Below are 16014 nucleotides of genomic sequence, written 5' to 3' on the forward strand. Positions count from 1 at the left end.
GTCTGGAGGAAAACGATACAGAGGCTCCTCGAGAAATAAAAAATAGAACTACCAAATGAACCAGTAATCTTACTCCGTATGATCCAATAATCTCACTTCTGGGTGTATATCCAAAGGAAATGAAATCACTCTCTCTAAGCGCTATCTGCACCCATGTTCTCTGCAGCATCATTCATGATAGCCAGGATACAGAAACAACATAAGTGTCTGTTAACAGATGAATGGAAAAAGAAAAAGAAACACATACACACACACAACAGAATAATATTTAACCTTTAAAAAGAAGGAAATCCTGACATTTGCTAAGAGATTAAATCTTAAGCTTTCTCACACACATAAGCATTACCTACAACATGGATGTTTCTCAAAGCCTTTATGCTAAGGGATAGAAGCCAGATATGAATGATTACATATTGTATGATTCCATTTTTAATATGTAAATCCTCAAAACCTGATTCCTTTAGTTAAGGCAAACAGATAGGGATAGAAATTAAAATGGTGGTTTCCAAGGGCATGAGGTAAGAGGTGGAGCAAAGGTGCAAGGAGACTTTCAGGGTGATGGAAATGTTCTTTATCTTGATTGTGGTGTTGGTAAATGGCTGTATACGCTAAACTTGGTGAGATTTACTTATAAATATGATTCTTAAAATAGAACGCATGACTGACCTGCTGGCTAACAGTGGTTTTGATAGTAAAATGAAGACAGTTTGCTGCATTGGAAACTGGTTCCCTTAAATCTATTGGGCGAGAAGGGTGTTTCCAGATGTGAGCCACGGGAGAGCAAAGACCAACACAGGGCTGTATTAAAACCTGTCCAAGAGCGCCACCTGGAGGGAAGATCAGACCCTAGCAACAAGAAGCTGAAGCCTGAGCTGCCTGTGAGCCTAGGAGAAAAGGGCAGCTAGCAGCCCACACGGGGGCCTGTTAGGGAGACCCTGGTAGAGGTGTGGGCTAGAGGGTTTGGGAAGAACTTACGAAAGGGTCCCACTGGATGAGGAGTCAGCGTTATACACATGCCAAGCCCAGAGAGATTCCGTGCCACCTCCCACAGTGACAGTCAAAATCAAGTCTTTCTTGACCCCCTTTCCTCCCCTCTCTACCCCACTTCCACCCTGGAGGAACCAAAAGCAGTTGACCAAGTGGGCGAGGAGTTGGGTGCAGGAGCAGTGCGGGGAGGGGAGACTGGGAAGGAGTTCATTAGGTCCTCTTCCTCACATGCACGCATGCGCACACTTTTCCTGTTGCATGCTGCCCACCAAAATAGACGGAGAAGGTGCATGGTCTCATCATCCTGAATGGCAGCCCCACAGCCACTGAAGAGAACTCCCCAGGACCCCTCCCCCGCCCCTGGCAAGCTCTGTTCTACCCTCCATCTCCATGAGTTTGACCACTCGGCAGGGTTTTTTAACCTGTAGTTTCAGCAATGAGACTTTTATGACTTGAAGTAACCCAGGAACTCTTTGCCAAAGGACAGTGTCCAGAAAATAGGCCTGCCTTATATTCAGTTTAAAAGGGTGCTGATGAGCCATCCCCACAGACAAGCTTGAGTGGGGATTGGGAGAAAAATTAAGTCACCTTATGATGGCACTTGTGAGTCATAAGGCACTTAAGATACCTTATGAGTCCTATTTGTTCAACCTGACACCTACACAAATAAGGGGCTTATTTTTCTCAGGTGGCAGGAAATCAAAAGGTGTGCGATCCAGGGCTAATCCAGCTGGCTGAAAAGCCATCCAGGGGCAAGCTCCCCGAGCTCCTCCCCTCACCATCCTTGGTGTGGCCCACCATCCCCGTGGTTTAGATACAGAGTGGGAGTTCTAGGCAGGAGACAGAGAAAAGTCAAAGGCGTTTGAGAGAATTGGGAAATTGTCTCGCTCAATCACTTTTTGTGTCCTATGGCTCAGAAGGGGGGCCTAATTGACAAAACCTGCTCTAACAGGTTAAGAAGCAAGAAGCATGCCAATGTCTCTGGGTAGGCCCAGACATATTTCCAAATATGGAAGTCACTCACTCCAATTATCTAACTTGCTGAGCTTAGGCCTCGCGTGTGTCCCTTGGCTGCACCGGCCCAACGGGCCAAGGGAGGATTTGCTCCCTCTGCTTCAGTACTGGGAGAGAGTGGGAGGCCGGTACCTGGTATTAGCAGCCTCTGTCATTATCAACGGGCTGTAGATGGCCCGTGTATATTGGCCCCATGGTGTTCATCACTCCACAGCAGGCTGACTCATTAGCTCAAAAGCCCACTAGAGCCAAACTCAAATTTGCATGCATCCAATTGCTTTAAATATAGCCCAAATAAGCATAATTTTAGTCACTCAGTGCCTGCCTGCTTTGCATCCTGCAAAACGGCACCCAACATCTGCTGGCCACAGATGAAGCAAACCCTGGGGTTAAAAAGACCCCGGGCCACTGCCACCCTTCAGAGTTCTCTGACCCAGAGACTCCCCTCCCTATGTGGACATGCAGACACCCTCCCTGAGTCCCTTCTCCCCCAGGAGGTCCCTTGCCATCTTTCCCTTCCAGGTGGTGGCCTGGCACACTATCACTAAAAGGTCTTCTGCTATAGGGGGGATTTCTCCTCCATGCAGCCCCGCCACACAGACCTTACTGCATGCTATTGCCATCTTGTGATCAAGTCGTTTTCCTTGATCAGCCCCAAATCTTTAAGCTCGCTAGGACTCCACATAATGGGGTGAAGGGATAATTCCCCAGTAGATAATCCAGATGTTATTAAGAAGAATAGAAAGTAGGCAGCTGAAAACCTGACAAACGCACTACAGTTGGGTTCTACATCTGAGATCAAAAAGGCTCTCAGCACCAGGAAAAGGCTGGTGCCCACAAGCAACTGGAGCACTTTGGACAAGAAATTAAAGCAGTGATAAAGAATAGGTGCTGCCAGGAAAGGGACCCCAGAGGCACTTCCTGACTCAGGTCTTCTGCTTTAGAAATATTCACAAAGGAAACTGACCAAGTACTGACCGCTTACCCTTTCCTGGCCGCATCAATTCTTCACTGCTCTTATCTCTTGTCCAAAGTGCTCCAGTTGCCTGTGGGCACCAGCCTTTTCCTGGTGCCCAGTGCCTTTTTGATCTCATATGTTACCAACTGCAGTGTGTTTGGCAGGTTTTCAGCTGCCTACTCTCTATTCCATTCCCCCGACCCCATCCCCCATCTAAGTCTCAGTCTAAGACCCTTCCTGAGAGCCCGCAGTCAGGAGAGCACAAATTCTTCTTGTCCTCTTTAAGTTTCTAGAGCCGCTGGGCCAGCGTCCAGTGTGCTGCATCTACCCAGGCACCATGACCTCCCGGCTCCCCACTTCAAGCTGCATATGTTTGCTGCCCTCCAGGGATTCTTAGAGGTATATGTATCAGTCCATGGTTTTAGTTGTAAGCAAAAGACTTCTGCCTGAATTAAGGAGAAAATAAACTTATGAAAGGTCTGTGGGCACAAAAAGTGGACAGCAGAAGCTGTTGGACAGCCGGTTCAGGGTTTATGCAGCCAGGACCAATGCTGAAAATCATGCTGCAGAGATGGCTGGTGAAGGCCCCACTGTTTCCTCCATCTGGGCACTAGAAGCCACAATTTGTATCTCTGACACTGAATACTAGCAGTGTGGGTGTTACTGTAACGCTGAGGCAAGATTGTGAAGGTGTCCTGCTATCCATGCCAGCTAAAGACACATGCCTTCTGGATTCTCTGCTTACTGGGATAGAGAATAAAGCGTGTGCCAGGGGCTGTGCTGATTTTCCTCAATAAAGAAACACCTAGAATAGCAACTGCAATTTGACTTGCTGTAGCTAAGGTAATTGTCCAAGACCCATCTGTCTTCTGCATTATACAAGCCCTAAATTAAGTGGAAACATAAGAATCAGTACCTCTTCCTCTTTCAAGTCTGTAATGGTAGCATTCATCTTTGCAGTTCCCCCGAGAATAAGGGTTTGATTTTGGTTTACTATTCTGCTTGCAGAGGGGGCACTCCAGAGGTTTCCATTTAGCTCTTAACACAATAAAGTCTCTTACTCTGTAAGTCTGAGAAATAACATGAAGGTGTCATGACAGTTGCACAGCATACCTCTTCCAACTATATACTCAGAAAGTGTGGAAATAGTCACAGGATGAGTTAAGAATTCCACCAGACCTACCATGAAGTATATATTGGCTAAATTTCCCATTATCACCTAACAGTCTATACTGCAAGCCCTGATAGTTGCTTTCATTTTTGTAATGCAGGTGCCTGACTTAAGCTTTGACTGCGGAGGCATCCACTTCAAAGAGGGCTATCTCAATTAAGCATATGGCCAGCCACATAATAGCCAGGCTCCTCCTCCCAACTGAGGTTCCTGGGTGTCATGCCAATGAGTTTCAGCCCTGGGAAAGTTCACTATGGATTCAGTGAGACCAAGGAATGACAATGGAACATTATGGGAGTAAAAGAGCTTATTACCCCACTTTGTTCTTCCAGCAATAGGTTGAGCACTAGAATTACCTCTGCACCCAACAGTCTGCAGGTCTGTAATCCTCCTTCATCTCTGCCTCTGCCCAGAGCACTGGGCAGAGCTCTTATATAAATAGTGACTCAGTCAGTAATAGCTTATTGCCTGTCGGTATGGAAGCAGTAGCCTAGCAGTAGGCCAGTTATATCATCAAGTAGTTTAGGTTCAGGTGAGAATCCTGGCCATAGGAACGTCCATTCCCTGCCCCACCCTCACCCCACCTCTGGAGTGGCATTCAGAAATAATTAGCTTAGAGCCAGCATCCAATAGTCCTTTCTTTCCCAGGTGCACAATTACCCTAGTATATGGCATATACTCATTCTAATACTGTGTCTCCTCTTTCTGTTCATGCTGTTCCAGATTTTCTCAAAAACACTTTTCAGTGGTTTCTGCAATTTGGAATCACCTGGAGTGATTTTTTTTAATACCAATATTCTGGTTGCATCACAGAGTCACCTTGCAAGGAAAAGCCAATTCTTCTACCCTCACCACACTTAATATTTGTCTCCAAATCTATAATCAGAGTCAAATCTCAGCATGTCCTAGGGGACCAATTATAAAATCAACCAAGGCATGCACACACACACACACACACACACACACACACACACACACACACACACACACACACACGCGTCACACCCAACAGGGTTGAGCCAGAGGGGTGATGTCTTGCCAATGGTTTTCAGCCCCAGGCAAGTTCACTCTTGATTTTGTGAGACTAAAAAATGACAATGGAATGTTCTTGGGGTGAAAGAATTTATATCCAACTTTATTCCCACGGTGGCAGGTCAAGGGCTAGAATCCCATCCACCTCAGAGCGAGTCTGCATGCAGTAAGCCGGTCTCTTGGGCCTCTCTGTCCCCACAGCCGTCTCAGTCTCTGTCCTTGGCGCTGCCATCCCTCCAGCCTCTGCTCTTCTGCAGCCGTGCGGCCCAGAGCAGTAGGCTGAGCTCTTTATATAGAGTCAATAACTGCATATTTCCCATATGTGTGCAGTGAGCAAGCCGACCAGGGTCAGGAGAGAACCCTGGCTATAGAAACTTTCATTTTCTCTACAGGTGATGAACAGGAAAGGCTTTTCTGAGCTTGAGGAGTCTTTTCTTATCTGGCTGCTGAGCCCATATCCTTCCTTGCCTCTGGGATCCCTTTGGCCTGGAAGTTGCAGCCAGGGCTTCTGGAGGACATGCTCTGGGATTCCAGCTGTTGTCAGGCTCCTCACCCCTTCCCCCAGCACACATGCTCCAGGACAGCCAGTCTGAATGTGCGATAAATGCGTCCGAGAGGACATCATTATAAGCAGCAATTCTCAAGCCTGGCTACACATCCGATCACCCAGGGGGCTTTAAAAACCCTCATTATGGCTGAGGCTCACATCCAGAAATACTGACTCAATTAGTGCAGTACTGAGGAAGAGGGAGGGAGCAGGATATTGATATTTTTTTAATCACTGAAATGATTCCATTTGCAGAAATCACTGAACCAGAGGGCTGCGTAAGGTAGTGGTTCTCCACCTCAGCTTCACATTGTAAACACCTGGGAAGTTTAAAACAATATGATAAATCACTAACCTAAAGATTCTGATTTAATTATTTAATTGGAATGCCTAGGTATTAGGATTTTTTAAAGCTTACCAGGTGATACTAATGTGTAGCTAATGATAAGAGAATGAATGAATGATGAAATGAGAAAATAATGAAGCAATGAAGGAATCATAGTCCTACGCTTCAGATGGAAACCCACCCCATAAATGGGGGGTGGGGGGGCTGGGGGGTGCAGCTGCAGAGATGGGAACTATCCAAGCCACTTTAGCACAAAAATAGAGAAGCAAATTGGTTCCTGGACCCCAATTCCAACATAGGAGGGGGTGGTTTCCCCATATCACCAACCAATTCCCCAGATACCAGCTGGGTGTCCTACCATTCAACTCACTGTGACACTAACTACCTGGAGACAGCAACAGGTTCCACAGGGTGAGGATTCAGTCCTACAGACTACCCCCCACTTTGGACACCAATCATGAGCTGTCCCCTCTACTTCTGACTGAGCAGCTATAAATCACAAGTTCCCAAGACACCCTCCTGGGGTTTAATTAATTTGCTACAGCAGCTCACAGAACTGAGAGAATCATTTTACTTACTAGATCACTAGTTTGCTATATAAAAGGATGTAACTCAAGACCAACCAGCTGGAAGAGATGCACAGGGCAAGGTACAGAGAATGGACTTGGAGCCTCCCTGCCCTCTGCGGGCGCACCACCCTCCGGCACCTCCACACGTTCACCGACCCCAAGCTCTCTGACCTGGTCCTTTTGGATTTTTATGAAGGCTTCATTACTAGGCATGACTGATTAAATAATTGGCCATTGATGATAGATCCAACCTCCAGTCCCTCTCCTCCCTGAGGTCAGGGGGTGGGACTGAGAGTTCCAATCCTCCAGTCACACGGTTGGCTCTCCAGGCAACCATACCTCATCCTGAGATGTGGTCCAAATTTTGCCTTAGTTACAACCAAAAGACATGTTTAGGGCTCTCATCACTGAGGAAATTCCAAATGTTTTAGGAGCTCTGTACCAAAAACAAGGATGAGGACCAAATATATGTTTCTAATTATGAATCACAATATCACAGAAAATAAATGAATGTTTTTGGGGGGTCTACTGTGTGCCAGGCACTGGCCTAAATGCTTTAAATACAGTTCCTTGTTTAATTCTCATAACAATAGATGTTGTTACTCTTATTTTACAGAAACAGAGTCAAGATGCCCAGACATCATTTGCAACAATATGGATAGACCTAGAGGGTATTATACCAAGTGAAATAAGTCAGAGAGAAAAAGACACATGTCATATGATTTCACTTATATATAGAATCTAAGTATCTTGCCTGAGCGTTTTAGCTCTGGGCAAGTTCACTATGGATTCACTGAGACTGAGAAATAACAAGGGAATGTTCTTTGGGTAAAAGGGTTTATATACTCAGCTTTATTCTCATGGGGCAGTAGGTCGATCACTAGAATCACTTCTGCACCCAGCAGTCTGCAGGTCTGTAATCCACCTCCACTTCTGCCTCCACCCAGAGCACTGGGCAGAGTTCTTCATGTAGTGACTCAGTCAATAATATTTCATTGTCTACAGATGTGAAAATACTAGCCTAGCAGCAGGTCAATTACATCATCTAGTAGTGTAGGGTCACATGAGGATCCTGGCCATAGGAACTTCCATTTTCCCCACAGGCACATATCTACAGCAGTGTAGCACCCTCTCTAGTAGCCCCTTGAGTGAATAATTCCAATGCTAATTGGGGTAGTGACATATACTAGTGAAAGGCAGGAAGAATTTACTTTAGAGCCATTAGTAGCGGAGAGCACTTATCAGGAGGGAAGAGCCCCTATACCTGAAGATGCATGGTACACAGATGGCTCCAGCCATGGCAGCCCCCAAAATGGAGGGCTGCAGCTTTCCGTCCTAAGACTGAGACAATATGGATGGAAGATGGAGAGGGGAAGAGCAGTCAATGGGCAGATGCAGGCAGTGTGGCTTGTGATCACCCAGGAGCCCTCCCCAATAGCTGTCTGCACTGACAGCTGGGCTATCTATTGGGGCTTGACTCTTTGGCTACTTTCATGGTACTATGCCAACTGGATGGTTGGTCACTGTTCCCTCTGGGGGCAAGAGTTGTGGCAAGACTTAGGGGCCTGTAGTCAGACTAAAACAGTTACAGTATACCATGTGACAGGACATTTACTGCTGGCATCCCCAGGAAACAATGAAGCAGATGAATTGGCCCAGATATGTTGAATAGAAAGAAATCCTGCCTCTGATATAGCCCAATGGTTATATCATGGTTTGTTGCATGCAGGACAAAAGACAATGTGGGCTGTAGCCCATCAATGGGGGTCTGCCTTTGACCTTTGAAGAAGTCAGCAGAACCCAGCAGGAGTGCGTTATATACTCTAAAAGGGACTTACACTGAGTCCAACAGCAAGATGGGACAATAGCTAAGAGGCTGATAACCCTTGTCAGGTGGCAGATAGACTATATTGGGCCTCTGCCCATGTCAGAGTGGACAACCAAAGGAGGACTGGAGTGTCTCTTTGCAGCCTATGGCAGACCACAGGAAATTGAAAGTGATCAAGGCACCCACTTTGCTGGACATGCACTACAGGAATGGGTGCAACAATTAGGGATAAAATGAAAGTCTCCTGTACAATATGATCCTACTGGGACAGGCATGGTAGAGAGATACAATGGTTTGTTAGAATGTGGCCTGAAGCCAGACACCAATAGTCTGTGGGGATGCTCACTCCACTTACAGACAGTGCTGCAGAGTTTGAATGAGAAACCAGAAGGGAGCCTTGAGCCCCATAGACATGCTGCCTCCCCTGTACAACTGCAAGTACAGACCAAGGAGGAATTACTGAAGCCAAGGTTTGGCCACCAGAATAATATCTTGCTGCCAGCACCAACTGCACTAAACCCTAGGGACTCCATTGAGTGGGCATGGCCTTGGACGTTTCAACACATGGACCAGAGATGGATGGCCCTCCTGGCACCTTGGGGACAAGGCCTGGAAGCTGACCCTCTGTGTATTCCTGGAGTAACAGCAGAGTGGCCCCCAAAGATCATGGAAGTATATCCTGAACACCAGAAGGTAGGAGCATCTTACCAGGGAGTTTTGTTTTATCATTATGGCCAGTGCATGCACCTCCAGTAGCACTATATATAGACCCCTCAGTAACCCCCACAGGGAGAGGGGTAAAAGTATGGTATACTAGACCTGGACGGGACCCCCTTTCTGCTGCAGTCCTATCACAGGACCACTCTCTTGCATGCATCCTACCTGATGGACAAGATTTGCCTATGTTGGTGTAATTAAAACATGTGTCTTATTGCTCTTAAGGTCTTTGTGGGTTGGGCACATATCCTAAGAAAAAAACTGCTACTTGCTGGGGTACATGGAGCCCCCTATCCATACTGCTACTGGCCTCCCATGGAAAATGTGAATCGTGAACTGGGACTGGTTTGAATACAGCTAGAATAACCCCCTCAGGCTTGAGGATTATTATAATTTTTGTTACCTGTATCAAAATTTTGTTGTATAACAACTTTTGTTATTATTTCTATGTTGTTGTTATCCTCTGTTGCTGTTGGGGAATCTGGTTACAATGCTCTTCTCACACAGGGACCACCATGGAAGACTGACAGCATGTAGACTTTGAGATGAGAATTGTGGAGAGGTGGAGTGTGGGGAAAATGGAAGTTCCTATGGCCAGGATCCTCACCTGACCCTAAACTACTAGATGATATAACTGGCCAGCTGCTAGGCTAATGCTTCCATACCTGTAGACAATGAGCTATTATTGACTGAGTCACTATATAAAGAGCTCTGCCCAGTGCTCTGGGCTGAGGCAGAGACAGAGGTGGACTGCAGACCTTCAGACTGCTGGGTGCAGAAATGATTCTAGCGCTCAACCTACCACCATGAGAATAAAGCTGGGTATAAACCCTTTTACCCCAAGAACATTCCATTGCCATTTCTTGTCTCACTGAATCCATAGTGAACTTGCCCAGGACTGAAACCCTCAGGCAAAACAGATAGGTAATAAAATTTTTTTAATTAAAAAAATTTTAATAAAAAAAAGATGTTTTTAAGACTCCCAGAAGTTAAATGACTCACCTGCAGTTTATGTATCAAGTTGGTGGCAGTAACTGGATCAGATCCAGGTCTCCTGAAACAGTACCATTCCCACCCAACCCCTACTGAATGACCGGCTCCATCTGCCCCTGGAGCCACATTGACCTGAGCACCATTTATCCCAGGGCCTCTCTGGCATCTAATTAGAGCATAGAGCGTAGCTAATACACATCTCCGGGGTTGTGAGGCAGTGCTGCAGGATTGAGAAAGACCACACAGGGAAAGGACCCCAGGATCCAAGCAGTGGAGATCTTGGCCTTAAAGAGCTTGTCAGGGCATAGCTCTAAGAGCAGCGGAATGTTGGCTGGACAGGGACCAAAGAATCATGTCTGCTGGACAAAGGGAGCCAGCACTAGGAGCCCAGGGGCCAGCTGGGGATGGGACAGGAAACGGGGGTGGCACATAACGTGCCCAACTATGGTTTCTTAGGAAGGATGGACTGACCTTCATTCTGAGATTATAATCTTCCCACATTGTGTTAACAGGAAGCAAAATCAAATTATTTTATGAAATGAGAGGAGATGGCAACTATGATCTCCCTACATGCTTGGCAAAATGAAATGGTGGTATCTCCACTTGGTTGACCCATATTGGTCCGAGAAATCAGAAAACCCGGAAACCAAAGGTTTCTCTGGGGATCTGAGAATGGAAACCAGCTGACAGTGGCTGAGGGGGAATGGGAAGCGAGGGAGCAGAGACAGCTGGTGCACATGGTTTCTTTGTGGATCAGTTCTATTCTACTCCAAGTGTGGCTCCAGGACTGGTGGCAGCAGCGTCATGGAAGCTAGGAAGGCAGGTTCCTGGTTCCTGCCTTAGGCCTGTAAAGCCAGAATCTCTGGGAAGAGCCAGCAATCTGATTTAACAAGCTCCCTCCGTGATTCCAATACACACAAAAGTTAGAGAACCACTCTACCTGCTTGGGAAGAGGCGGAGACAAAGGGAAGTGGCTGGAGAGCCATGTGGGATTAAAGGATGATTTTTCTGGTGGTTGTTTCAATGTAGAAAGTATTTGAGCTTTTTTTTTTAACTTTTCGTAGAAACACAATATACTTCTTGAAAAGCATATACATCATAAATGCATAAGTGCATACATTCACAATCAGCACACTCATGCAAGTAATATCAGATAAAGAAACAGAACATCACCAGCCTCCCAAACCCCTCTGGTGCCTCCAGTAGTCACTGTCTCACCTCTAATGGCACAGACTAGTCTTACCTGTTCTTGTACTCTAAGTAAATTGAAGCAAATAGTATGTGTTCTTCTGTGTCTGGTGTCTGGCTTCTCTCATCCTTGTGTTTGTAAGATCCATCTTACAAACCTGCCAAGCCCCCCAGAGTGGGCCATATGGCTGCATACGCCGGTAGATCCCAGATCCTCACTGCTGCAGAGCATTCCATTGTGCGACCACCCAACTCGTTCCACTGATCATGGCTGGGTGGGCACTTCCCAATGTGGGGCCATTCCCATGAATGCAGCTATGGACATTCTGGTACATGTCTGTTGGGTGTCTGCCTGGGAGAGGAATTTCTGAGGACTTGGCCCTGTTTAAATGTGGTCGAGAAGGAACCAGCAGTGAAGATGTGAAGCTGCAGAAGAGACGGGGTCCATGAGAGTGCGAGGTCCCTGGGGAAGCAGAAGGCAAGAGGTGGGAGGTGTGGGGCTGAACCAGAGGCAGGGAATGGCTTTTCCACTGCAGTGGGGGAGGAGAGAGCAGTGTGGAAGGCGGGTTTGTGGTTGGGAGAGGGTTTGGGAGCCTCCTAGTGACAGCCTTGATTTGCCTAGTGAAATAGGAGGCAAGATAATCCGCTGAGAGTGGGAGCCTGAGGGCTCGGGGTTTAGGGCAGAGGAGATGGAGAAGGTTTGAAGTTGTAGAGAGTGATTGGCAAAGAGATGACTAGAGAACAGAGGAGACTGGAGACCATAACTTGTCCTGCAACATCTTTGGGATTGTGTGATTTTGTCGCACAGTAATAGGTAGTGATGAACTTGGAAACAGTTTCCAGGCTGCTGCTCCCCAAGCGGTCTGTGGCGCCACCTGCTGGACAAGAACCAACATGACATGCCCAGGGAACTACCTTCAGCACGCAGGAAGTTGCTCCCCACACAGGGAAACCCAGACCCCTCAGGGAGAGCCTTGACCTCGGATGGAGACCAGACACCCCCATACTGGAACCCAGTCACATGCTGAGCCCTGATGCAAGCTACAATGTAACTGTAGTTTTAATTCAAACTCCACTGTCCCTAGAGTCCCGACCAGGCCAGGTGGTCCATGGCGTACAACCCTTAAAGGCAGGGGACAGTGGAAGTCCTGAGTCCAGGGCTGTGGCTGTAGCCGTAGGGCTGGGCTCCTCCCTCCTCATGGAGCTGTGTTCCCTGACAGAGTCCCCTGCCGTCGGAGCCCCTAGAGCCCTGTGCCCTAATGGAACAGGCTCACACGCACCTCCCTGGCCCCATGCCCTGCCCAGACCTGTTCTAGATTCCACACCACCCTTCCCCAAGGCTTCTTCCACCTCCCAGGAGCCAAGCCCGGGCGAGGACTGAGGCTCAGCTGGAGGCTGGCAAGTAGGAGGGCTGGGGCAGGCACGGTGCGGCCATGGAAACCACAGCAGGACCTGTGATCTACCAGAAGCTGCTGCTCTGGGAGCCGAACTTGGAGTCTGAGGAGGAAGGAGAGGAGACATCAGAGCCGCTGGTTCCAAACCCCTGGAGGCCTCAGGAATCCCCCCGGTGAGTCAGGAAGGGGTCTGGGCACCCGGCAACTCAGGCCTGAAGTCGGCAAGTCCCTCCCCCTGGGAGTTCCAAAGTGGGCCAGAAAACCCGCTGCTTGGCTCAGCTCCAGGAACTTTCTGGTTGAATGGAGGGAACCTGGGCTACAGCCCCAGACCTGGCCTGCACCAGTCAACCCAAGATCTGTGCATCTAAAGGGACATTTCTACCAAGCCAGCCCACCACCTGCTCTGTCAAAGGCTCCCAGCCACCACCACCCGCCTTGGTGCAGGAGGCACCTGCTGGGCAGGTTAGAGCCTGGCTGCACCTGGCTGGACCCTACTGCACAAACCTGCCAGGCCCCCCAGGGCTGCCTCCCCACTGGCTCGACCCTTTCTCTCCAACCTCCTCCCAAAACTCCCTACCTTCCTGCCTTCAGTTTTCCCAAGCTCCCTCCCATCTCCCTGTTCCTGTCCATGCTGCACCCTCTGCCAAGGGCCTTTCTTCTTGGCAAACTGTACTTTTCCTGAAAGCAGGACCAAACCTTTTGGGAAATATTCCCTGGGTTCTCTTGGAGCTCTTGGGTGTCCCCCTGCCCCCGCTGTGGCTCAGGACACCCCCTCTCTGCAGGAACGAGGTTGGCGGCCTGCCTGGCACCTGGGCCCGATTAGTCAGCACCCTGCTGCTGCTGGCTGTTGGTTTCTCCCTGGCTGCAAGGCAACTCCACGCTGGGGGTGGTGCTACAGGAACCTCAGACTCAGTGGTGCGTCCACCCAGCAGGCACTCCCACCGCCCGGGCGTATACCACCACGGTGCCATCATCAGCCCTGCAGGTCAGAAGAGCTCAGGCAGAGGAGGGGACCAGATCGCTGGTCCCAGGCCCCTCCCCATGATGGTCCCTTTCTTGCTGCAGCCACCTGCTCCCGCCTGGGCCAAGAGCTGCTTGTTGCCGGGGGCAATGTCGTGGATGCGGGAGTTGGAGCAGCATTGTGTCTGGCCGTGGTACATCCTCACGCCACAGGGCTAGGTCAGTTACCCACAGCCCTACATGGTAACCCCAACCCCAGGCCTGGGCAGTGACTGAGGACTCAGGTAGCCAGTGGCCCTGACCTCAGGGCTGCTTAGTGAGCTGCACCTAGGACTTGGGCAGGAGCCCCAGTGCTAGACGGTGACCCTTTGGTACCAGGTCCATATGGTTATTGGCCCCGTCTCCAGGCCTGGAGAGTAACTCTGACTCCAGGCTCAGTCAGTGACTGCTACAGAGTGACCCTGATCCCAGTCAGTGTCCCTGACCACTGTGTAACCCTCTGTCTCCTCCAGGTGCCATGTTCTGGGGCCTCTTCTACAACAGCTCTTCAGGCAATTCAGCCGCCCTGACATCAGGCCCAGTGCAGACCCTGGCTCCTGGCCTGGGGCTGCCCTCAGCTCTGCCTACCCTGCACTTGCTGCACGCACACTTTGGCCGCCTGCCCTGGCCTCACCTGCTGGTGGGCCCCACCACCCTGGCTCAAGAGGGCTTCCTGGTGGACACACCCCTGGCCAGGGCTCTGGCAGCCGAGGGCACAAAGGGCCTCTGTCCACTGCTTTGTCACACTGATGGGACCCCCCTGGGCCCAGGGGCCCGAGCCACCAACCCCAAACTGGCAGCCGTGCTGAATAGGGCAGCAGTTGACCTGCCCCTGGCCCCTGCTGGGGACACCCTACTGAGGCTGCTGGCCAGAGAGCTGGGGCTGGAGGGACCCTCAGCTAGTCCCATGCCCACCCTGGAACCAGCACTACAACTGCCTGTGGCCCAGGGCATGCTGCTCACCACCCCCAGCCCCTCGGCGGGTCCACAGCTGCTGGCCCTGCTGCAGGCAGCCCTCAACTCTGAAGGGCCCAGCCCTGACCCCTGCCCACCGCTCCCACAAGCTACTGGGACCCCTGTGAGCAGTGTCCTGGCCACTGTGGACAGCAGTGGCTCTGTGCTTCTTCTCACCTCCTCGCTCAATGGCTCCTTTGGCTCTGGACACTTGTCCCCAAGCACCGGTGTTCTACTCAGCAACCTGGTAGCCAACTCTGCACCTAGTCCCTGGGCCTGCCCCCTCATCCTTCATGGCAGCCCAGATGACACAGAGGCCAGTGTTTTGGGGCTGGTAGCTTCAGGAACCCCCACAGTAGCCAGTGTCATGACACACGCCCTGCTCAGCCACCTGGCCAAGCCCCAGAGGCAGGACCAGCGAGGACCAACAGAAAGCCCCAGCATTTGTGGCCAAGGGACCCTGCTCCAGGTGGCAGCCCACACAGAGCATGCCCATGTCTCCAGTGTCCCCAGTGGCTGCTGCCCCTTTCAGGGGTTCTAAGTGGGGAGCAGTGTCGGTTGGGGGGAAGGAGGAGCAGGTCTCAAGTCTAGAGGCAGGGGCAGAGCAGGCCCAGCAGCAATGCAGGACATAAAGAGTAAATCAATTATGTGCTCACTGCTGGCTCAGGCCCTTAACCTCTGGCCTGGTCAGCTACCTGGACTCAAATTTTGGCTCTCATTTCAGCTGAGGATAATGAGGGAAGAGCACTGGGGCCTGGGGCCAGCCCTGAGTTCAGATCCAGCTCTGGGAAGGACAGGGGGTAGCATGTCAAGCCCCTGCCTGGGCTCTGGGCCCCATGGGTAGGGCAGGCAGAACCTGGGGTACCACCACCATCTCCATCCTCCCCTTCAGGATGCCCTCTGCTGCTCTCTCTCAACTGGGCTGGAAACAAAATAAAGATCTAGTCTCCTGGGTTCCATGTGCCATTCCTGCTGCTTGGCTAGTTTCCCATCAGCCTTTGAGGTGCCTGGTGTCAGGGCTTCCCCAGTGGGCAGCACAGGAGACCCACACCCAGACAGGCAGAGCCAGGCTGGTGTCTCTTGGCAGCCCCTTGCTCTGTTCACTTTCTGCCTCCCTGGGCACCATATGTACAAGGCAAACATCTTAATCCCACTTTCTAAAACAGACAGCAGAGCAAGGAAGGGGTTGAGAGGGTGAGTAGGAAGCATCCCAGGGGGCTGGGTACACAGGGGCCCAGAACTGGGGGTGTGGAATTTAAAGGCCAGGGTTGGCCCTGACCTCCTGAGGACTGGGGTCTCTCTGGATTATAAGAGCTT

The 16014-nt window shown here is 50.1% G+C and overlaps 1 protein-coding gene across 1 annotated transcript; it reads left to right on the plus strand.

The window, feature by feature from the left end:
• Nucleotides 1-12376: 12376 nt before the first annotated feature.
• GGT6 (gamma-glutamyltransferase 6) lies at nucleotides 12377-15651 on the plus strand. Its single transcript, XM_036896130.2, has 4 exons — nucleotides 12377-12917; nucleotides 13527-13729; nucleotides 13810-13923; nucleotides 14217-15651. Exons 1-4 carry the CDS (start codon nucleotides 12784-12786, stop codon nucleotides 15236-15238), a joined length of 1473 nt encoding a protein of 490 aa, XP_036752025.1. The 5' UTR covers nucleotides 12377-12783; the 3' UTR covers nucleotides 15239-15651.
• The last annotated feature ends 363 nt before the right edge of the window (nucleotides 15652-16014 follow it).

This window comes from Manis pentadactyla, chromosome 4, assembly GCF_030020395.1.
Source record: "Manis pentadactyla isolate mManPen7 chromosome 4, mManPen7.hap1, whole genome shotgun sequence".
NCBI lineage: Eukaryota > Metazoa > Chordata > Mammalia > Pholidota > Manidae > Manis > Manis pentadactyla.